The 22,556-nt window shown below is 42.6% G+C and overlaps 4 protein-coding genes and 1 non-coding gene across 5 annotated transcripts; 3 read left to right on the plus strand and 2 right to left on the minus strand.

The window, feature by feature from the left end:
• The first annotated feature begins 4,325 nt into the window (after positions 1–4,325).
• On the plus strand, positions 4,326–9,173 carry LOC102715301 (protein argonaute 2-like). The gene is made up of 3 exons (XM_006653702.3): positions 4,326–5,200; positions 6,021–7,170; positions 7,409–9,173. The coding sequence occupies exons 1-3, from the start codon at positions 4,540–4,542 to the stop codon at positions 8,862–8,864; spliced, it is 3,267 nt and encodes a 1,088-aa protein (XP_006653765.3). The 5' UTR covers positions 4,326–4,539; the 3' UTR covers positions 8,865–9,173.
• A 1,415-nt stretch (positions 9,174–10,588) lies between these two features.
• On the plus strand, positions 10,589–12,205 carry LOC121054224. Its single transcript, XM_040523328.1, has 2 exons — positions 10,589–11,426; positions 11,755–12,205. The coding sequence occupies exons 1-2, from the start codon at positions 11,077–11,079 to the stop codon at positions 11,837–11,839; spliced, it is 435 nt and encodes a 144-aa protein (XP_040379262.1). The 5' UTR covers positions 10,589–11,076; the 3' UTR covers positions 11,840–12,205.
• Positions 12,206–12,350: 145 nt separating this feature from the next.
• Positions 12,351–16,702, minus strand: LOC102715578 (protein FAR1-RELATED SEQUENCE 5-like). The gene is made up of 7 exons (XM_015836845.2): positions 16,293–16,702; positions 16,091–16,168; positions 13,497–15,531; positions 13,289–13,413; positions 13,126–13,188; positions 12,990–13,049; positions 12,351–12,805 (listed from the first exon to the last, which is right to left on the minus strand). The coding sequence occupies exons 1-7, from the start codon at positions 16,680–16,682 to the stop codon at positions 12,695–12,697; spliced, it is 2,862 nt and encodes a 953-aa protein (XP_015692331.2). The 5' UTR covers positions 16,683–16,702; the 3' UTR covers positions 12,351–12,694.
• Positions 16,703–17,387: 685 nt separating this feature from the next.
• Positions 17,388–20,515, minus strand: LOC102703959 (uncharacterized protein At4g15545-like). Its single transcript, XM_040523340.1, has 10 exons — positions 20,117–20,515; positions 19,967–20,035; positions 19,160–19,213; positions 18,961–19,036; positions 18,794–18,862; positions 18,471–18,704; positions 18,348–18,390; positions 18,191–18,269; positions 17,958–18,096; positions 17,388–17,853 (listed from the first exon to the last, which is right to left on the minus strand). The coding sequence occupies exons 1-9, from the start codon at positions 20,375–20,377 to the stop codon at positions 18,004–18,006; spliced, it is 978 nt and encodes a 325-aa protein (XP_040379274.1). The 5' UTR covers positions 20,378–20,515; the 3' UTR covers positions 17,388–17,853; positions 17,958–18,003.
• An 876-nt stretch (positions 20,516–21,391) lies between these two features.
• LOC121054315 lies at positions 21,392–21,509 on the plus strand. The gene has a single exon (XR_005811719.1). It is a non-coding gene; the product is annotated as a U5 spliceosomal RNA (small nuclear RNA).
• The last annotated feature ends 1,047 nt before the right edge of the window (positions 21,510–22,556 follow it).

Raw genomic sequence — 22,556 nt, forward strand, 5'->3', positions numbered from 1 at the left:
TTTGATGCTAGTACGCTCGTTATGCCGTACTTTATTTGTTCCAAAAAAAATAAACATTTATAAGATTTAAATTGTTTACCAGAACCTCTATCCCAAAATAAACGAATTTCCGAGTTTTTGGACAGAATTTTTGATTCTTCATCTTATTTGAATTTTTAAGATTAATATTTTTATTGTATTACATAATAAAATATAAATAGTATTTTATGTGTGACTATTTTTTTCAATTTTTTCATAAATTTTTTAAATAAGACGGTAGTCAAACGCTCAACCTAGAAAGCTCAGAAATGCTTTTTTTTTTGGACGGAGTAGTATAATATAAGTGTTTCTCAACGGATTAATATGATTTCAATCATTTCAATAATTTTAATACCCAATTATATGCTTATAAAGTGAATCCAACCAATTCAAAATTTAAAAATTATCCACTAATTGATTAAAAAAGAATTGTGTAATATCTCCTTAATATATGATAAACAACATAAAAATGCTTATATTTCTACATTTGTATTTTAGATAATATATGATCAAATTCTAACATTCTGACAAATAATTTTATGTTATAATACATTTATGAAATCTAGTAAGTTTATGATATTAGGAATGCATTTTTTTAAGAAGAATCTATGTGCATCATGTCTTCTATTTAAACTATACATTTATTAAGAAACAAGTAATGTTTGATTAAACCTTATCCTAAGTAATAATTTTTTTTTACCGGAGGAAGTATTTTGGGACGAAATGAGTACACAGGTTGCTTGTTTGACACACAGTTCATGCTGTACGCACTACACATAGCATCCGAGACATGAAAATTTATATTCTTGTTTGATACTCTCTCATGGGCTGCACCTGCACGGCATGTGCATGGCCCGACGGGCCCCAGCCTGTAGCTTCCGTCCAGCTTAAAAGCCCGACACAGGCCCATCAGTAGCCCAACCAACCCATCCCGCCATCAGACCTCCCAACAGCTTTAGTTTGTTTTTTTTCTTCGGATTATCGTCGGTTTTTTTTCCTCACAGTTTCTGCATGTGTATATTTTTATAAAGACTTTCTATACAAAAGTCTTGCATTATATTATTTACATAATTAAATAATTATTAAAACATTAGACAATTTTTATTTAGTCATTCTAAAAAGTCACGTTCATGAATTTCATATGTTCCACGTTATAAGATTTTCAGAACTTATTTAGATTTATATATATATATTAATAAATTTACACATATATAAAATACTACCTCCGTCCCATAATAACTTTATTTTTCATTTTTCTATGTCCAACGTTTGACCATTCGTCTTATTTAAAAATTTTATACAAAAACTTAAAAAAAATAGTTACGCATAAAATAGTATTATCATCTAGTATCAATAAAAATATTAATTGCAAAAAAATTTAAATAAAATGAAGAGTCAAAACATTGTATTAAAAAACTAAAAGATAGAGTTATTATGGAAAGGAGGTACTATAAACAGTAGGAGGTGTTTGGATCCAGATATTTTTTTATAGTCCATTGTCAAATCGGATATTTGAAGAGTATTAAATATAGACCGATAATAAAACTAATTGCATAAATAAGTGCTATTTCATTAGACAATTTTTTAAGGCTAATTAATTCATGATTAATAAATGTTTACTATAGCATCATATTCGCTAATCTAATTAGGCTCAATAGATTCGTGTCGCGAAATAGTCTAGAGTATGAGGTGAGTTTTATTAATAGTCTATATTTAATGCTTCTAATTAGTCTCCAAACATTAGATGTGATAGGGAAAAAAAAAGTTACGTGAATCCCAACAGGGTTAAAAAAATTTACAAAAACATCACATCAAAACTTTAGATACACATTTGAAGTATTAAACATAGTCTAATTACAAAATAAATTTCAGATTCTGCCTGAAAATTGCGAGACGAATCTTTTTAGTCTAATTAATCCGTCATTAGCACATGTTGGTTTTTTAACACTTATAGCTAATCACGTCCTAATTAGGCTCAAAAGATTCGTCTCACTATTTTCTCCGTAACTATGTAATTAATTTTAATATTTATATATATTTAATGTTTTATTTAGATATCCAAAAATTCGATACGAATTTTCTGGTAAACTAAATAGGCCTTAGACAAAACTCGAAAACTGACAGCTCGGAATGCAGGCTATCTACAGTACGGTCGAGTAGTGTACCGGGCAAGTTTATCCGTACAACGGCTGGCTTCCCACGGAAGAAAGAACTTTCTGGAACGTGGCAGTTACTCCAGGCCGGGCCCCACACGGTGGGGCCTACGCGGCTAGGAAAGCCGAAAGCGGAAACAGAAAAGATTCTCACTAAAAATCTGATTAGGCTCCTCCTCTTTATACTAACCCGTTTTTCCAACTCTGCCCCTGGGGCTGCCACGAAACGGATCAGCCATGTTTCTGCGATCGCTCGCGGGGTTTTTAAATCTTATTATCTAGGGTTTATATTAGATTTATATGAATGCTGATGGGTATAGATAAATGTATGATTATATTATCTATAGATTAATCTAGGTACCTTCATTCAGATATTCTAGTTCTTCTTATATAATTTTATATAGATATCAAAACATATACATTGATTAATCGATAAATCTAGTCATAGATAAATACCTTAAATATATTTTCGAATGAAGTAATTTTTTCAAGAAATCAAAAGGCGAAAATAGCAGGAGCTTTGCCTTCGCCGCGAAGGACCAGGGACAAATCAGGCATAAAATGGCCAGAGATGGTATGGTATTCGTACTGCCAAATTCTTTGTCGTCCTTGGATTGGAATGTGGCGCTGCAATTTTCACTTTTTTGTCATTTAGAAAATTATTTTATAAATAGATTCATGAAAAAAATTATTGCATAAATAGATCTTTTTAACCGCGGTAATGTTATTGGCGCCGTCGTCCAAATAAAAATGTTAGGTTCGTGTGTCAGGAGTCATTGGTGCCGTTCTATACAACGACGGCGTTAATGACGTTGACGCGGTAAAAAATATCCATTTATATAATAAATTTTTTTAAATCTATTTATAAAATAAGTTTTTCATAAAGACCAAAATATCAAAATTCGAGCGTCGCCCTGGGTAGGAACGTCCTCTGCCAATTGGACGCGCTGTCGTCGTCGTCGTCATCATGACGAATTTCTCGTTTTAGAAAAAAATATCGAAGGACTTCGGATGACTTGACCTTCCAGCTTGATCAGTGTCGTGGTGAAAAAAGCCGAGAATTAAAGGGAAAAATCCACGTGTCGATCGGTGGTAGGAGTATGCTCTCGTTAGTCGTTACTGTTCCATCTCTCTCGCTAGCTGGCCGGGATTGGCACCAGCAAATTAATCACCTCGAACTTTAGCATGAACTCACGAGGAAGACGTAAAGAAGTTCGGTTTTCACCGCATCGATTCACTTTTACTTATGTTTATAGACTAAATTTTGATTATTTATATCTTAAATATATATATATATATTTATTGTAATTGAGTTTACAACTTTGTGAACGCAACATAATTTATAAATAAAACTTTGTATGCGTGTTTTTAGTAATTTAAAAGTCAAAATCTGAGAAATAAGAGAAAATCTAAAAAAATCCATTGACAAATGTCTAAGTCTAAAAAATGTCATTGACGAATGTAAGTTATAAGAAATGCCATTGTACAAACGAATTTGTCTGAGAAATGCCATCGCCGTTAGGGTTCCGTCCATTTCTGCCGTTAAAAACACTGTTCATACTATAGTACTTAACGGAAAAAAAAAGTTGACGGAACTCTAACGACGATGATATTTTTTTAGACAAATTTATTTGTACGATATCATTTTTTAGAAGTCACACTTGTCGATAACTTTTCTTAGAATTAAGTGTTTGTCAATGGCATCCATACTCCTATCTCACCTGAATACATAACCAAATTCTTATTATTTAGAGCGGTTCGTTGTACAATTATATTATAATATTAATAGTTAGTAATATAAACATGATGTGTTTAAGTTACATGTGTTCAAACTTTTTTCATGTGTCATCAAGAGAAACCAAGAAAAGAGCGAGAAATGTAGCAGAGAACAGGGACGGACCCAACTTAGGGCTGCGAGGGCTCCAGCACCGTAGTATAATTTCGTAATATATAATAATTTCGAAATAACGCAGGGAGCTGACCGCAAAAGGCCAAACCCGCGCGACAGAACGGGCACGACCGAGACCCCCACGAGGCCACGCAGCGACTCCCTTGCACACGTCGTCGCACTTGACTTGAGTGGACTCGCAATGTACTATTTTACCCCTCCCTTCTCGGCCAAATTGCCACTGAACCGCGGGGAATTCTCCGCATCCCACCAGGGGCAAAACCGTAATTACCACCTAATTCATTCCCCCCGCGCTCTCCTCGTATAACTACCCCACCCAACGCGCGCACACACGGCTCTCTTGCTTCGATCCCCTCGCTCCTCTTCTGCTTTTGCGAAATCCAACGAGAATTTGCTCGAAAAATTCCGTGCGTCCTTGTGATCGGTCGGCGGCCGGGGCCGTTCGAGTTCGCTGCGGAGATGGAGTACGGGCGCGGTGGCGGTGGCCGCGGGAGGGGCCGCGGTGGTGGTGGCGGCGGCGGGGAAGGTCGCGGGGGTGGCTATGGCGGTGGCGGGCGCGGTGGGCGCGGGCCTGGTGGTGGTGGTGGTGGACGAGGGTATGAGTCCCGCGGTGGTCGTGGGTACGAGTCCGGAGGCGGGCGTGGGTATGGCGGCGGGCGTGGTGGTGGTGGGTATGAGCCCGGTGGTGGGCGTGGCAATGGAGGTGGTGGTGGTGGTGGGTACGAGTCAGGCGGCGGCGGGCGTGGGTATGGTGGTGGCGGACGCGGGTATGATTCCGGTGGGGGGCGTGGACCTGGCGGAGGCGGCGGACGTGGGTACGAGTCCGGTGGTGGGCGTGGCAATGGAGGTGGTCGTGGGTACGAGTCCGGCGGCGGTGGCCGTGGGTATGGTGGCGGCGGACGCGGGTATGATTCCGGTGGGGGGCGTGGGCCTGGCGGAGGCGGCGGACGTGGGTACGAGACCGGCGGTGGCCGGGGCGGGAACGCGTGGGCGCAGCCGGGAAGAGGGCGCGGAGGTGGTCCCACCCCCGCCCCAGCTCCGGTGCCGGCGCCGGCGCCAGCGACAGCGCCAGCACCAGCAGCGCGGAGGATCCAGGACGAAGGGCCGTCGGGTTCCGTTGGTAAGCACCTCACCTAATATAATTGATGCTTTGTACGGTTTGTCATTTTCGCTTTGTTCCTTTGCTAGTAGTAGTAATGTTCGAAACAGTTTTGTTCGATCAAGTGGTCTGTGATTTCGTGATATCTCCAGTATATTTGTGTACGCAAACTTTGATTGCTCCTTTTTGTGCTGGTGATCTAGTCTCTGTTTTCCTTCACGTGTTGATGATAGCGTAGAAGCAGAGGAGATTCTGTCAGAGTGGTGTGCTTGTAAATGCGCGATCGCAATTTTTTTCGTTCTATTACAAATCACTGCAAGGAAGCGTCTAGAATTTGGAAAATGCATGCCATCTAAATGGTCATGAAAACAACTAAAAAAATTCAACGAGATATATTAATGTGAAAAAACAAAAAAAATGACTTCTATAAGTTGCCAAAAAAACAAAAAACTAAACAGAGTTGAATTTGTTCTTTTTGTAACAACTTATAGAGTTCGAATTTGGATATAAATATTTGTGGAGTCATATATCACATATTAGTATATCTTATCGATTTTTTTCTTAATTATTTGGATGACATGCAAAAATAAGGAGTCATCCAATGGATTATAGAATCCATTTTCATAGAACTTAGAAAGTTCCAAGGAGGTTCAGCCTCTTACACTTGAAAGTGAATCAGTTGCAACATTTACTCTGTCATTTCATTTTGGGAAAGCGTTGTGCAAAAGCAAAATTTATTGGTCTTCCATTTTGTTCTAGCTGCACATTAACCACTCTAGTTGCTGATTTTGCTTATTAACCTGATCTTTTCTGTTTCTAACTGCTCTTTATTTTCTTTCAGAGCGCATTGCTTCCAGTGAGGTTGTAAGAGTAGAACAGCCTGCAGCCCCAGTTGCTGTGTCCCCCAGTGGCTCGCGTGTGCCAATGCGAAGGCCTGATGGTGGAGGTTCAGTATCTAAAGCCAAGGTCAAACTGTTGGTGAACCATTTTATAGTCAACTACCGACAGGCATCAACCATTTTTCACTATGACATAGACATCAAACTTGACAAAAGTTCCCCCAAAGCTTCAGACATGGAGCTCTCCAAGGCAGATTTTCTCACAGTCAAGGATGAGCTCTTCAGGGATGAGAGCTTTCGGCGGCTTTCATCAACTGTTGCTTATGATGGCAAGAGAAACTTGTTCACTTGCGCTGAGCTACCAGATGGTTTCTTCCGTGTGAAAGTCCGTTCACGGACTTACATTGTATCTGTGGAGTTCAAGAAGCAACTTCCTTTGAGCCAAATCTCAGAACTGCCTGTGCCTAGAGAAGTTTTGCAGGGGCTTGATGTCATTGTGCGCGAGGCCTCACGCTGGCGCAAGATTATCATTGGTCAGGGATTTTACTCGCAAAGCCGCAGAGTAAACCTTGGGGATGATGTTGTAGCTCTCAAAGGAACTCAGCAGACCCTTAAGTGCACTCAGAAAGGATTGATCCTTTGTGTGGACTATTCGGTTATGCCGTTCCGCAAAGCTGGACCTGTGTTGGATCTTGTTCAGAACATTGCGACATACATCGACCACAGGACAGCACTAGACATACAGCAATTGGAAAAATTGAAGAATAAGATCACTGGCCAGCGTGTGACTGTAAATCATAGGAGGACTAAGCAGAAATACATTGTTCATGGTTTGACAGATAAACCTGCCAGCCAGATAACTTTTGTAGATTCTGAATCAGGACAGACCAAGAGGCTTATCGATTATTATTCACAGCAGTATGACAAGGTTATTAAGTACCCAATGCTTCCATGCTTGGATTTGAGTAAGAGCAAGGACAAACAAAACTACGTGCCGATTGAACTGTGTGAACTTCTTGAAGGGCAGAGGTATCCAAAAGAAAGCTTACATCGGGATTTTGATAAAAAGCTGAAGCAAATGGCTTTAATCCCCGCCCCAAAGCGGAAGCAGGAGATTCTGGACTTGGTAAATGCTGAAGATGGGCCTTGCAGGTAACTGTTTCGAGTTCCTAGTCATTGTCCTCCTTATCATATTTGTCTTACTGATATTTAACTGTATTGGACATTTTCTTTGGCAAAGTGACACCATAAACTTAACTGATCTTCATCATTCGTTTTTTGAGAAAAATTATGAACCTGTCTTGTTCCTTTTTTTGTATTTCGACTAAATAACTAGAGAGAACTGGTGTATCTTATCATGTACTCCTACTAATTACTATTTTAATTCCAGGGGAGAAATAGCTCAGCAGTTTGGGATTTCTTTGGATGTGCAAATGATGGAAGTCACTGGTAGGATCCTTCCTCCCCCCAGCCTAAAACTTAGCAGCTCCAATGGCCAGCCCACCAACTTCAATATTGATAAGCCTAACTGCCAGTGGAACCTTAAGTCGACAAAACTAGCAGAAGGCCGGGTGCTTCAGTGCTGGGGCATCGTCGACTTCAGTGCAATTCCCAGGGATGAATATGAATGCCCCCTGCATAGGGAGATGTTCATTGACAAGATTGTTAGCAAGTGCTGTGAACTTGGCATAAAGATGAACCGTAAGCCATGCTTTGAGCATCCGTCTAAAATGTCGGTGCTATCTAATCCACGCGAACTTTACGAGGAGCTTAACAAGGCGAAGCAGGCCGCAGCCGAGACTAAACAGAAGCTGCAGCTCCTCTTCTGCGCAATGTCTGAGCAGCATCCTGGGTACAAGACGCTGAAGCTTATCTGCGAGACGCAGCTGGGGATCCAGACCCAGTGCTTGTTGAGCACCCTCGCCAACAGGACAAGGGGACAGGACCAGTACATGGCCAACCTTGCTCTGAAGATCAACGGCAAGATCGGGGGCATCAACATCCAGCTGTCCCCCGATTCGCTCCCGCGGGTCTCCGGCGCGCCGTACATGTTCATCGGCGCGGACGTGAACCACCCGTCGCCGGGGAACGTGGAGAGCCCGTCGATTGCAGCAGTAGTGGCCTCGGTGGATCACGGCGTCAGCAAGTACGTGCCAAGAATCCGCGCCCAGCCGCACCGCTGCGAGGTGATCCAGCACCTCGGCGACATGTGCCAGGAGCTCATCGGCGTGTTCGAGAAGAAGAACCGCGTGAAGCCCCAGAGGATCATCTACTTCCGCGACGGCGTCAGCGACGGGCAGTTCGACATGGTGCTGAACGAGGAGCTGGCGGACCTGGAGAAGGCGATCAGGACGGAGGGGTACTCGCCGACGATCACCGTGATCGTGGCCAAGAAGCGGCACCACACGCGGCTGTTCCCCAAGGACGGGAGGGAGAAGCACCAGACCAGTGAGGGGAACGTGCTCCCCGGCACGGTGGTGGACACCGGCGTGGTCGACCCGGCGGCGTACGACTTCTACCTGTGCAGCCACAACGGGATGATCGGGACGAGCCGGCCGACGCACTACTACAGCCTCATGGACCAGCACGGCTTCGCCTCCGACGACCTGCAGAAGCTGGTCTACAACCTCTGCTTCGTCTTCGCCCGCTGCACCAAGCCGGTGTCGCTGGCGACGCCCGTCTACTACGCCGACCTCGCCGCCTACCGCGGCAGGCTCCACTACGAGGGCATGATGATGTCGCAGCCCCCGCCGCCGTCTTCGGAGTCCTCCTCCGCCGGAGCGTTCGACTTCAGCAACTTCCCGACGCTGCACGAGGATCTGGTGGACAGCATGTTCTTCATCTGACGGCAGCTTGCCGTCCTTTTCTTTTACCTTGCTTTGGTGGACTGCACGAGTCTCAGGTCATAGGCTCATAGTCACAACTCACAAGTTGTCTATCTTAACTTTTGTCTACCGTGTCATCAATCTTGTAGTCTTAAACAAACTGTTGAGGCTGCACTGTTGCAGTGTTGCACACAGGAGAGTTACTTACTGGGGTCTGGGAATAGTATACAAAGAGTTCTCTGTATTTTGCAATCCTGATAGCAGCTTTAGAAGGAAGGGGAACCAAAGAGTTTTCCACCAAACAAAACTCGCGACGACAACACTTACAGCTAAGAGCAAGTTCAATAGTATAATCAACTACTAACTTTAAATTATCAACAGTCAATCTAATAGACAATTCGTATAATAATTAGCTACAAAATATATACTACCTTGTCCCATCTGTCATACACACATTGTGTCTTGAAGTCCGTGCTGCAGTTAGCTATATATCTGTAGCTCGCTGGTCTTCTCTATTCTCTTTTCTTTCTTTAAAATATATTTATAGCTGGCTTATAGTCTGCTATTGTACCTGCTCTAATAATATAGCCAACAAGCTAGCTATAAGACTTCTTATAGCCTTCTCTTAACCCACTTATATACTAGTTAGCTCTTTATTATTAATGCAAAACCCATATGTCACTCTCACAGAGTTTCTTGGTTCCTGTGCCTGAGCTGGCTATTAGCTTACATTATACTTACACTATCTCTCATCCCCTCTCTCCTTCACATAAGAATATTAGCCAGTTTATAGTCTGCTATTATACTTGCTCTAAAAGTAACATGAAGAAAGAACCTCGGCCCTAGCGGGACTGCGGGAGCATAATGACTAGCCGAGTTGCTCCCCTTAGAGCAAGGCTAATAATATAGCCAACAAGTTGGCTATAAGACTCTTTATAGTCTTCTTATAACCCACTCATATAACTCATATAATAGTTAGTTATTTATCTTTAATGTAGGACCCACACGTCTCTTCCACATGGTGCCTTGGTTCTTGTGCCTGAGCTGACTATAAGCTTATAGGCAGCTTCTCCTCTCTCTCCTCCCTTCTCTCTAGCTTGCTATTATACTTGCTCTTACTTTACTACCATTAATTTTACATCACCATGCACTGTCACGGTTTTACTTTACTACCATTAGATCACCTTTATTTTTACTATGTTCAATGAAATTAACATGTTAGGTGTCGGTTCATTAAAAAAAAACTACTATACGTGCTACTACCTGCTCAAATAGCTCATAACTTTTCTCATGTTACTCGTCTTGTGTTCCAATTTCGATGCAATACAGGGATCTAACAACAAAAGTGCCACACATCCAAACGACTCCACGTGGCGACTTGCCGTAGCACACCGTCCCATTTGACTTGCAACTCCTTTCAGAGTCAACTAACCGCAACAAACTTGCCACCTGGCAGGGGCAAACCTATTCGTAATTCTCATGCCCAACGCCTAATCCACCGGCGCGCTCTCCTCCTATAAACGATCCCCTCCTCCTCTTCTGGTTTAGCGAAAAATTCCGTTGCAAAATCCAGAAGCTTCTGATCGATCGGTGGTTCGAGGTCACGGCGGAGATTGAGTACAGGCAAGGTGGTGTCGGTGGCGATGATCGGGTGGTGATGATCCCGGCCGTGAGAGGCGTGGGCGCTCCGGGTCTCAGGGAGGGGCAACAGTGGAGGAGGGGGGGGAGGGCATGGGGGTCGCGGGCGAAGTGGTGGCGGCTGGCATGGCGGTGGAAGAGGGTAAGGGTCTGATGGAGAGGCGATGATGTTCGCCGAGGAGGCTATGGCGGTGGAACTGTGGAAGAGGGTACGGTTGTACGGGTTTGACGGAGGCGATCATGTTCGCCGAGGAGGCCGTGGAGGTGGAAGAGGGTATGGGTCTGACGGAAGCGATCATGTTCGCCGAGGAGACCATGGCGGCGGTGGAGGGTTTGAGTCTCGCGGAGGATGAGACTACGGTGGTGGCGGTGGCAATGACCGCGGCCGCGAGAGGCGCAGGAGCTTCGGTTCTCAGCGAGGTGACAGAGGCCGAAGAGGCTATAGAGGAGGGAGGGCGTGGGGGTCGCGGAGGAAGTGGCGACGGCCGGTATAGCTGTGGAAGAGGGGTATGGGTCTGACGGAGGCGGCGATGTTCTCTGAGGAGGCTATGGCGGTGGTGGTAGCGGAGGAGGAGGCTTGGTGGCGGCGGTGGCGATGACCGCGACCGCAAGAGGGGTAGGAGGGTCTCGAGAGGCCGAGGAGGTTATAGAGGTGGTGGTGGACATAAGCACGAGTCCGGCGGTTCGCGTGGGCCCCGTCATGGCGATGAGGTCCGCGATGGGCGTGGGACTGGCGGCGGCGGACGTTCGTCCGGTTCTGGCGATCGGTGTGGCGACAACGTGCGGCGCGGCGGTGAGTACACCTTCCCGCAGCCGGCGCTGGCTCCATCATCATCACCAGCACCAGCGGCACCGCTCCCACCACCGACAAGCAAACATCAGCGCCAGCGCCAGCAGCGAAGAGGATCCAGGACAAGTTGTCCACGAGCTCGTCGAGTTCTGTTGGTAAGCGTTTCTCCTGATTCAATCGGTGCTTTGTTCATTTTGGCATTGTTTACTCTGTTCCTTAGCATTAAGAATGTTCGAATCTGATTGATCAATTGGGTTGATCTGGGATTTAGGGCATTCGAGATAGTACATTAGTATACTCGTGGGAAATCGTCGTGCAAATGCAAAATTTCTAGGGGGATATCGATCTACAACTTGGCGATCCATTTTGTTCTGAGTTCTAACTGCACGCTAAGTTTCTGTGTTTGATTGTGTAAACTCGTTGAGTTGCTGCGTTTGCTTGTGTAAGCTTGACCTCTGCTGTTTCTAACATGAGTTCTTTCAGCACGAGTCAAGTGAGGAAGTGCTATTCGATCCAAAGGGACTCAGAGAGGCGCTTACCAAAGCAAAGCAGGCCGCAGCCGAGGTGAACCAGAAGATGCAGCTCCTCTTCTGCGCAATGTCTGAGCATCATCCTGGGTACAAGATGCTCAAGTTCATCTGCGAGACCCAATGCTTCTTTAGCCGCCCCGCGGACAGTACTGACCAACCTTGCTCCGACGATCAACGGTAAGATCAGCGGCAGCAACATCCAGCAAGATCACCATGGTCGTTGCCAGGTAGAATATATCCTCTCTGCCTCAATTTTCTGGTTGTCGCTGGCCATGGGGGTGGTTTTTCGATACTCCATAGTACATTTTTGTCCGTGTCATATCTTCTCCAGTCTTACGCATATACTGTCAGGCTAGCTGCATGGTTGCACAGTAAAAGTATTTTTTGCAATTCTCATTATCCTGTTGTGCATTGTTGTGCTTGTGCAAGTCAGAAGTTGACATCTCAAATTTGCTCAGTTCCAGACTTCCAGTCCATAACAGCAAAATATTATCTGAATTTTTTTTGGTTGTTAAACCTGCTATCGGTGATCATTTCATACCGCCAGCGCAAAGGCGTCGAGAAGTGTAGGATAAGTTCCAAGTTCTGTCGCAATGCGTTGTGCGTTTCCGGGAGCACCCTAATGTTACAAGCTAGCAAGTATATACAAAAGCTCCCTTTGAAGCGAGCAGCTGATAGTTTATACACTATTTCACTATGAAATTTCTCTATGCAAAACTAGTTCCTAGTTGTCAAAAATGGATCTCCAAGACTCCCAATTAGGATTCTAGAAGTCCTGGGTTCTCTCAACCTACGTGTACAGCTGACTCTTCCATAGCAAATGACTCTTCCATAGCAGGAAGACATAACTGATTATCCTATCTAAGCTACTGCATGCTTGTGATAGTCATGCATCAGAGAAAATCCCACACTGGTATCGATGACTGGGTCTGATCAGTATTCTCATGCTCCATTTGGGGATTTGTCCCTACAAACTGTAGTCCATGCATATCACTGGGATAGCCCTGCAACAGAATGTAGAAGCACACCATCAAATATGGCCTGTTGGTCTGCAGATTAGTTACACTCTGAACTTTGATCTTAATCTACCATTTTCATTAGGGCACAAGAAGGTCAAATGCTGAAAAAAAACATAAATGAAAAGAAAAAATTGTCAACATCGACGATACTCAATAGCATATAACTCACTTGGGCTAATTGATTATTTACGGGGAATGCCTGCTGCTGCAGGGTTGGAACTGATGAAGCCTGCACACAAGAAGCTGTGGAATTTGATACTTAATTAATATGATATGATTGTTTTCAATAGTAGATGGACACATACCTGACCAAACTGATTCAAATTGTTATGAAGATTCTCAAAGCTGTGACCAAGTATATAATGCCCCTGAACAAGGAAAGCAACACCCACAATAAATAATCTGTTCCATATTTACAAATAATGATGAAGGCAAACGAAAAAGATACTGCCCTAAATAAAAATTAACCTGCATTAATTGATCTGGGAGGAACTGATTTGGAGAATTCCTTGATTCTGACTGCGCGTTTTCTGGTGTCATGTTCAGTTCCCCATCTCTTGGTCCAGTGGTTGCTCCATCAGGGTGCCTTGTGTCTAGCAATAAAAGAATTTCAAATTTAATTGTGCAATCATGAACAGTTTAGCACTTAAAATCCACAAAGAAAATATAGTCCCACCTTTTCTTGTTTTCTGCCTTTTATTAGTTCCCAGAGCATTTTTATGGCGATAAACTTCATTTTTCTTCTTTCCAGTAGATTTCTCAGCTTCATTGCTATTATTAAGGAGATAGTCACTCTGAACCATACGAGTTAATTGATCCTTAATAGAAGGGCCAACAGATGACTTGCTTGCCATTGTAGATTGCAAAATCCGTTCTACTTCCTCAAAAAGTTGATCTGATTGGTTTGCCATCAGTGCAAATGTATCAACGTTCTCTGCAGCCTTAGCAGCTATCTTATAGAACAAGCGGCATACAGCTGCATAACGTTCTGGAACAGAAGATTTTGTGTCATTATCAAAATTAAATCCATTAATTCCATCAGCAGTTCCCAACTTTGCATCTTTTCTCCATCTCTTAAGAAAATACTGAGGAGCGATCTCTTTAACATTTCTCAGCTCATATACCTTTAATATATGGCAGCATAATATTCCAGCATTTTCAAATTTTTTACAAGTACATGCAACTGTACCATCTGATGAATCAAACCGCACAAGCTGGTCTTTAGTTTTGTTCTTAACAGTGATCATGTACTCAGAGAGAGAGCCAAACTCCCCACAGTTATAAGCCATACAGTCCATACACAGTTCATATTCCTTTCTAAATAACTCAAAGATGATTGGTGTATACAGGTTTGCACCCTGCCATAGCAGTGGCACGGATACTCTTAGTGCCCCTTGGCTGGCTTGGTAATCAGCCTGTATCTCTTCTTGCCTCCTCTTCTCTGTTGAACTTTCGAATAATTTCAAAAACAGATAGATATGCTTCTCACAATCCAAGTATTCTCTCAGTCTAACACAACATGTTTCTGCTTGCAACATGCTTTTAATGTCCCCTAAGAATATCTGTCGATTATATGGCAATGCCCAATTTTCTCGATCTTCATACAACTTATTTAACCATTCCTCTTCTTTGAGGTTGTACTTCTCGACTATAACATTCCATGCCTCATCAAATTCCTGGTCATCCTTGATATCAAAAATGCAGTGGCGAAAATCAAGTGCGAATCCTTCAAAAGTATTAAAAACATGTTTTAAGGACTTAGCAGCATTCTGGTATATTTGCCACAAGCAAGAACGGTGAACTGTACCAGGCCAAGTGAGACTCAGGGCTTCCTTCAAAGCAGCAGATCGATCTGTCAATATTGTCTTTGGCTGTTTCCCACACATGGCACTCTTAAAGGTCTCGAAAAGCCACTTGAAAGATTCAACGGTTTCATCATACAGAAAAGCAGAACCAAATATGACCATTTGCCTATGATGGTTCATACCCAAAAACAATGCTAAGTGCTTTCTGCAGTCATTTACTTTATATGTTGTGTCAAAGCAGATCACATCACAGAAATAATGATAGTCTACTATTGATCTTGCATCAGCCCAGAAGACATTTGTTGCTTTATCATTTTCATCCACCTGAATGGCATAATAGAAAGATGGATTTTCACTCTTCATTCTCCGACAATAATCCATTAGAGCTCCAAGATCCTCTGGATTTATATGAGCTGTCGACTTGGTCCGAATGTAATTCTTGCATCCTGGAGGAATGTTACTAGCATTTCGGTTTCCAGGTTGAATCTTGCTGAAAACTTTCTGTGAGTTCAGCATCTCTATATCAAACGGTGCAGAAAGCTGGTGATTGTGATCTTCCACGAATTCTGACACTCGGTACTTGCCATTGGATACCAATTTGATAGCTATTCGTGCAGGACAACCTGTCCTAGTCTCTGGACGAGGTCTTTTGGCCTCATTGTTTGATCGAAAGCCCTCCCGAGAGCATACAAAGACCCTTGACCTAGCGACATTTTTCACCGTTTTATCCCACAGTCCTTTCCGAACACTGAATCCTACATTTCCAGCATAGCTAGCATAATACTCGTATGCTTTCTCTTCATTCTCGAAAACCATTCCAACTATGGGCACTCCTCCAGCATTTGCAACAACTTCTGGTGGCACTTCCGGCTCTTCTTCTGCCTTTTGCTCTATTTTATCTGCGCTCTGGTACGAAACAAGTGCTAGAACATAAGTGCAGACAGATACATAACATCATAAATCTATCACAACATCAAAGTGCTTTTGTCATTTCCACTAATAATGTCTGTTCTTCCCTCAAAGTATTCCGCAAAATATTACGTTAGCATCCCGGATCATTGCAACACTACTGGAATACAAATTAAATCAGTCTCCACTTGACATAATAGTGCACCAATGCTACCTATATCCAATACACACATTTCTGAACACAATGCCCGAAATGACCCCAACACATATCTATACTACTCTAAAAGAAGGTAATGGTGGTGGCAGTGAATCTACCATCCACCAGCTATATTATATATTATCTTACCAACGACTTCTTCATGTATATAAAATATTTCAAAATAGTCCTATACGTTGGTTCTATGTTTCATCTCCAAAATACAAGTTCCGAACAATACTAACATGCATATAATTCATATTTCTCCGTAGCAAAGCACGGGTATTTAACTAGTAATGATATAATCTCTCAAACCATTCTTGATAAATCAATCATAATCCATGGATCCCCGGACAATACCTGCGCGCCCTCCTTGCTGAGGAACTGCCCTCTGGAACCCCTCTGCCGCCGCTCCGCGAGAGCCTGCCTCGATGGAACCTGCAGCCAGCCAGACAATCAATGGCGCCGCCGGCACGGCAGAATCAAAATCGTCAAGCTGTAATTCCGAGACTCAAAAAACGCGAATTTTTGGAGAGGTTCTTTCTTGCGATGGGAGCCCCACCTTGGAGGTCGCGCGCTGGACGCCCTGGCGGCCGCTCCGCTTCTGCATGTAGCGGAGGATGATGCCGCGGCGCTCCTCGTGCGTGTAGCGGGAGACCCGGACGCCCAGCTCGCGGAGCAGCCGCGTGGGCTGCGCCGCCGATGGGGCCGCCTTTTCTCCGTCTGCGGCGGCGGGGGTTCCCTGGCCGCCGCCGCCGCCGGACCTGGGCTGGCGATTGGGAGCCGCGCCGGCGCGGCGCTTCTTGGGGTTGGAGGAGAGGTCGAGGTAGGTGCGCACGATGTGGGATATGCGGGACGTGGGCTCGCGAGGCGGCGCGGATGCTGACGAGGACGGGGTGGGCTCCCCGCCGCCGCCGGCGGCGGGGTCGCCGGAGGTGGTGGCGGTGGCCATGGTAGGAAGGGGGAAATGGAGCTGGGCCGACGACGAGACCGCAAGGAGGAGATGGGTGGAGAACGGCAAGTGTATGATGGAGCCTCGACGCAGTGCCAACCGGGCGAATCACGTGGGACCGACACGTCAGCCATTGTGCAGCGAATACTCGGGAGCAGAGAACTAATTAGAAATATTAAATATACACGGTTAATAAAACTCATCTTATATTCGGTACTATTTCGCGAGACGAATTTATCAAGTCTAATTAGTTCAAGTAAACTTTTACTAATTATAGCTTAATTAGGCTTAAACAAATTGTCTAATAAAATAGACTTTATTTATGTATCCGTCTATATTTAATAATCCTAATTAACGTCCAAACATCTGATATGACAACAACAATTTAAATAGCCACTCACTCCCTCACTGGCTTCCTATGTTTCGATATCCAAGCATTTGTAAAATTTAAATTTTATATTATAATTTCATCGTCGGCCCAGCTAGGAAGGGGGTCGCCGGAGGTGGTGGCGGTGGCCATGGTATATATTATAAGTATATATTGGGTATAAAATTTGAATTTTAGAACCGCTTGTATTTTAGAATAAAGATGGTAGAATAGAATGGAGATAGTATTTCATTCCTCTTTCTCCGTATATCGCATACATGAAAACAAGCAATCCGTAGAATGATCGGTGGTACAAGGGATCAGGAAAGTATATGATCATATTTCACATAAAAGAAATCACAAGTTCACAACTGCAATAGCAATCAGCGCATTTCAGAAACTAGAGATCAATAATAATTGCACATATTCTGCCATTGCCTAATCTCTTTGTGAAGACAATACATGTTTGCACAGAGCAGTTTTGACTATTACACGCCTTCCGGCATGGATGACACCTCAAGAAATTTACAAGAAGACAGGAAGTGCTACAACAAAGGACTGTGAATGTACGCTTAATTACACAGACCAAAACTTGCCATCGTTATGATATCTCAGTTTTCCAAGTCCCTGTTTTGGGATGAATGACTGGGTCCATTTACATCATGTTATTGAGGATGGCGAGCTTAAATTATAATGATCTATGTACAAATATCCGGTAATTGGATGTTGATGTACAAATTTCTGGCAATTTGATGTTGACGCCTATGAAAGAACAGTGACCATTTTCGAACAGTTACATACTTCCTGAAAAATAAGTGGCATGAAGTAGACGTTATTAGCCCATCAGAATATGAAATACCTTCTTCTTAGATCTTAACAAAGGTATCAAGACTCAGGAATGAAATAACCTGCTTGTTTAAGAAACAAAAATAGACTGAAGCCTGTGACAAACACTCATGAATGGTTGCGGTTAAGCATATTCTGGAAAGAAATGTACAAATCTTTGTGCTCTGTTCCAAAAATCTCTTCTGCCTTCGACAGAGTGTCCTGTCAATTTGTCGAGTACCAACAAAAAACATTTTTACATATTTTGTTGAAATTAAACTCAAAAGTCAACAAATATAAACAGGTAATATGCTACCTCTCGCGATTGTTTCTGAGCATTGAATTCCTTGATATTAGCTAAAAATGCTCCAAATTGCTCATATGAAAGTCGTGTCCTGGGATTTGTGGCAAACAGTGTTAGTACATAATTGAAATATTAATTGTCACATAAAGTGAACAGCGTAATAACCAACCGTGCTTGCCGGAAAAATTCCTTTCCATCTATACGGGGCTGCCCTGGAAACATAAAATACTTTGTGTTATTACTGTATGCATTTTCAACTCTCCCAGATGAAATTTAGATTCGACTGCTGAACCTGCAAACGACCGGCGCTGAGGAGGAGAGGTCGGTGCTGAATACTGATGGCTTGTTGATCCATGCCACGATGAAAAGGTTGAGTGGCTTTCAGATAGAGATCTTGTAGGTGATGTCGGGCCAGATAAGAACTTTGGAGAGGATGCTCGGGGGGAACCACCAGAAGATGAAATGATAGGTGTTGAACCTGTAGTTAGTTTTGGAGCTGTGTATGATGTGATTGAGAACTGGTGTCCTGCAAATGTTCAATCGTAAGTGTGCTGATATATGATGTGATAAGTTGGTATCGTTGATCTGTTTGATTATAAGAATTGTTATAATCACCCTGGGCTGATTCAGTCATTGTGGATCTGCTGGAAGTATCTACAGATATGCGGCTACTTGAAACTTCAGCTGTCAAGTAAAAAATAGTGAAACCGAGGGAGATGCATGTACACCAATACCCAAAGAAAAGATGATAATATGGAAATTGTGAGGAGGTTGAACAACACCTTTCCAAGAGGGAACTCGAGCAGTCAAATTGTTGTCTGTATCTAAATCATGGTCATCACCTGTTTCTGGCAATTGCTGTAAAATTATGCAGACAATATTACTTACCAACACAAGTCTAAGCACATGAAAAATTGTAAAATGCAAAATGAAGTACTCGATATGTACGAATGAAGCATTTTCATAAGTAGTAATACTCACTAATAAATTGTCTTCACTCAATGACTTCATCAACTGCTTCTTAAATGCTTCCAACTGCATAAGAAAAAAAATGACCTTATAAAATCTGCCAACTAGTGTAGCAAAATTGTAATGTTGATAGATACTTGACAAACTTGATGCTATTAACACTTTGACAAGATTAATTATACCAACCAATATCACCATTCAAAACACAAGTAGTTTGAGAATAATTTTAATGTCACAAAGGGTATATATTCTGTAAAAACTTAGCAGTTCTAGCTTCCAGACCAGAGTGAGACAGTGAGGCATCAGAGTTCAAGATTAAGCCAGTCACAGTAAAGCATTTGCTAGTAATTGATCCGATTATTGTTTCTTTTGAATCAGTTACCAGCATCTGGCCAGTAGAGCGGCCTTTTATCATTTTCATATTTGTGGATTTTTAAGTGATATAGGAGCTCATCAGGTCATTCTAATCTTCCATTCAATGCACACCAAGGATTATACATTTGGACGAAATTCCTGACTTGCTACAAATCTACAACTCAAAACACTCCATTTGATTTCATAAACTAACCTTTGCGAACTTGGCACTACTATGAACACCTGAAACCACATCTCTAACAAGCTAGCAGTCTTAACATTGAAGTTACATGGTCGTGACATGATCCCCACACATTTTGCATGAAATTAGAGACAGCGCGAGATGTCAGAGCACTGAGACAAATCTACAGGTTCCCCAGTGCAAGCATCACTTAGAACCGAGCTTTAAGTTCAGAAATCACAGAATTCTCACTGAAATTGGGATAATTGAGTTCAAAGCAGCACCTTCGCCAAGTTCCTCGCCATCTTCTTCGCAGTCGAAGCGAGAGACTCCCTCTCCTTCGCCAGCTTCGCCTGCACACACACCGAATCGAACACGACGCATCTCAGTTTCTGCCGTCAAAAAGCATTCCAGCGACGCGAAAAAGGGCTTACGTTCTCGTCGAGGGCGGCGAGGAGGCGGGCGTTGGAGTCGGCGAGGCGGCCGCGGAGGTCGGCCTCGGCGCGGTCGCGGTCGGCGAGGTCGCGGCGGAGGCGCGCGACGTCGGCCTCGAGGCGGGAGACGCGGGAGGCGATGGCCATGGAGGTGATCTTCCGCGCCACGTCGAGCTGCTCGTACGGGTCGGTGGGGATCACGGCCAGGATCTCGTCCGGCAGGTGGAAGTCCACCCCGGGCGCCGCTTCGTGCCTCGCCATCGCCACCGTCACCGGCACGGAGCCTGCTCAGTTCCTGCGAGGAGGCGGCGCTGGAGGCGGCGGCAGTCTTTGCGGTGGTCGCCGGCGGCGGCGGATAGCAAGACTGCAAAATAAAGCCTTTTTTTTGGAATTTTTTAATTTCCTTTTGGGGATTTGATGGGGATTGGTTGGCTGTATACCTGTATGTATTGGGGTGTTGAGTTGGGAGTTCCAAGTCATTTTCTCACACATGTTCTTTATTTCCTCTTGTTTAATTTCCATGTTATAATGATTTTTATTTTCTTCTATCAATTTGAGCTAGTTGGAGGTTTGGTAGGAATGACCAGTATTAAAAATGTACAAGAAAATGTAGTTTTATAGTACAACATAGTATATGCCTTGATGGCTCTTGACAAGTACCGCAATTGTGTTAAAGTAAACATGTGCTAATGAGAGTTCCTATAGTACTCTCAATAAATACTTATACTTTTAGAAATATAGTACATAATATTTTGCATTTTTTCCATACACTATTTGTAGTGTGTGTATATATATATTGAGGCCGCGTTCGGCCAAGGCTATAAAGTAGCTTATCCCTATCGTTTTCCGCGCGCACACTGAACGGTGTATTTTTATAAAATCTTTCTATAAAAAAGTTGTTTTAAAAAACATATTAATCTATTTTATATTTTTTAATAATTAATTAATTATGTACTAATTTATTAATACGTTTTCCACGTCAGGTAAATCCACCGCCTTTTCAACATCAGGCTTTCCACTGGAAAGTATTTAAAATGCTGGTATAATGCTTTCCACTGGGAAGTACAAAGGGATAGAGAGAACATGGGCTTTTCAACAAGCCAGCTTATGGACCTGGCCCAGCATGCTTGCTGGCAGATGGGCCTAACACGTTCGGCCCGCTAGATGGGACAGAGTGCACGTTCACATCCATTAGTACCACCTCGCCAGTTTACAACGGAAGGGAGGCTAGGATGACTATAAGAGGAGGGGCTGGACGACCTTGGGAAGGCACGCAGCTGCGCGGTGAGCACAAAGCGAACTATTCTTTCGCCTTTTACTAAAGAATACCGTGTGCGCGCCGCAAATAGCAGCATACGCTAATTTTTATAGGGATCCTTCTAATAAGAAGGACCCACAAGTTTAAAATAAAATGTTAATTTGAAATATTAAAATTTTTTTGATAATTTTTAAATGTCAAAATATGAGATACTCTGGTTTATAAAATCTTTTGTCAAAGGCGAATGATGTGTAAATCTAAATTTAAATGCATAATAATTTTACAAGTCCAAAAGGTGGAGGTTATTTAAATTAATTTTTATCAAAGGTTTAAATTGAAATTTTATTGGTATTACATTTAAAGCGTTTGACCGTACCCCAAGAAATGAATTTACTTTTCCGATAAAATTTTTGTTTTTGTTCTGAAAATTGAATAGTGTTACCCCAGAATAACGCTAATTTAAATCTATTTATTTTGTGTATTTTGTGAGTGTTTGAAAGGTATTAGCGTCGATGCTAGATGCAAACTAACCTCTTTCCGCTTCTACGTTTGAAATTTTCAACCGCAAATATTTAGAACTGATTTTGTAGTTTTTTTTATGAAGTTTATTTTTTAACATTGACTTTTAGATAGTTAAAATACATATACAAAATTTTTATTTATAAATTATTTTTTTTGAAAGTATACTGATCATATCCTAACTTTTTGCAACTAATGCAGACTTCATGGCTCAAATGGACATATTGAACTTTCCACAAACAACATATTGAACTTTCCACAAACAACATATTTCTAAATAGAATATAATTTGTATATATAAATTTTATATATTTATTTTTAGTGGTCTAAAAATTAAGGCTAGAAATTTAGTGAAAAAACCAAAATCAGCCCTAAATATCAGGATGAAAAATTCAGTTTTAGCTTATAGCATAAGCAAAAACAAAAAAATATCTACACCTCACATACATACTCTAAGGTTCTCCACGTTCTTCGTTATGGATTTTTTCAGCTTTACTTGCTTTTACGCTCTTGACTTCAACGTGGCATATTTTTTAAAAGTGTGTGTGTATATATATACTTTCATCTTTCTACAATTGGCTGTTTAACTTTATGACAATTATTTTTATTGCTTATATTATTAGATAGCTATAATAAAAATAAAAATAAAATCATCTTTATCTA

Source organism: Oryza brachyantha, chromosome 4 (assembly GCF_000231095.2).
Source record: "Oryza brachyantha chromosome 4, ObraRS2, whole genome shotgun sequence".
NCBI classification, from domain to species: Eukaryota; Viridiplantae; Streptophyta; class Magnoliopsida; order Poales; family Poaceae; genus Oryza; species Oryza brachyantha.

Coding starts and splice junctions, on each gene's coding strand:
- LOC102715301 (XM_006653702.3), top strand. CDS start 4,540: ATGGAGTACGGGCGCGGTGGCGGTGGCCGCGGGAGGGGCCGCGGTGGT. Junction 5,201..6,020: donor AGGGCCGTCGGGTTCCGTTG/GTAAGCACCTCA, acceptor ATTTTCTTTCAG/AGCGCATTGCTTCCAGTGAG. Junction 7,171..7,408: donor GCTGAAGATGGGCCTTGCAG/GTAACTGTTTCG, acceptor TTTTAATTCCAG/GGGAGAAATAGCTCAGCAGT.
- LOC121054224 (XM_040523328.1), top strand. CDS start 11,077: ATGACCGCGACCGCAAGAGGGGTAGGAGGGTCTCGAGAGGCCGAGGAG. Junction 11,427..11,754: donor GAGCTCGTCGAGTTCTGTTG/GTAAGCGTTTCT, acceptor GAGTTCTTTCAG/CACGAGTCAAGTGAGGAAGT.
- LOC102715578 (XM_015836845.2), bottom strand. CDS start 16,682: ATGGCCACCGCCACCACCTCCGGCGACCCCGCCGCCGGCGGCGGCGGG. Junction 15,532..16,090: donor TCAGCAAGGAGGGCGCGCAG/GTATTGTCCGGG, acceptor GTTTCGTACCAG/AGCGCAGATAAAATAGAGCA. Junction 13,414..13,496: donor AAGGCAGAAAACAAGAAAAG/GTGGGACTATAT, acceptor TTTTATTGCTAG/ACACAAGGCACCCTGATGGA.
- LOC102703959 (XM_040523340.1), bottom strand. CDS start 20,377: ATGGCGAGGCACGAAGCGGCGCCCGGGGTGGACTTCCACCTGCCGGAC. Junction 18,270..18,347: donor GAATTTTTCCGGCAAGCACG/GTTGGTTATTAC, acceptor CACAAATCCCAG/GACACGACTTTCATATGAGC. Junction 18,097..18,190: donor CTCAGAAACAATCGCGAGAG/GTAGCATATTAC, acceptor ACAAATTGACAG/GACACTCTGTCGAAGGCAGA.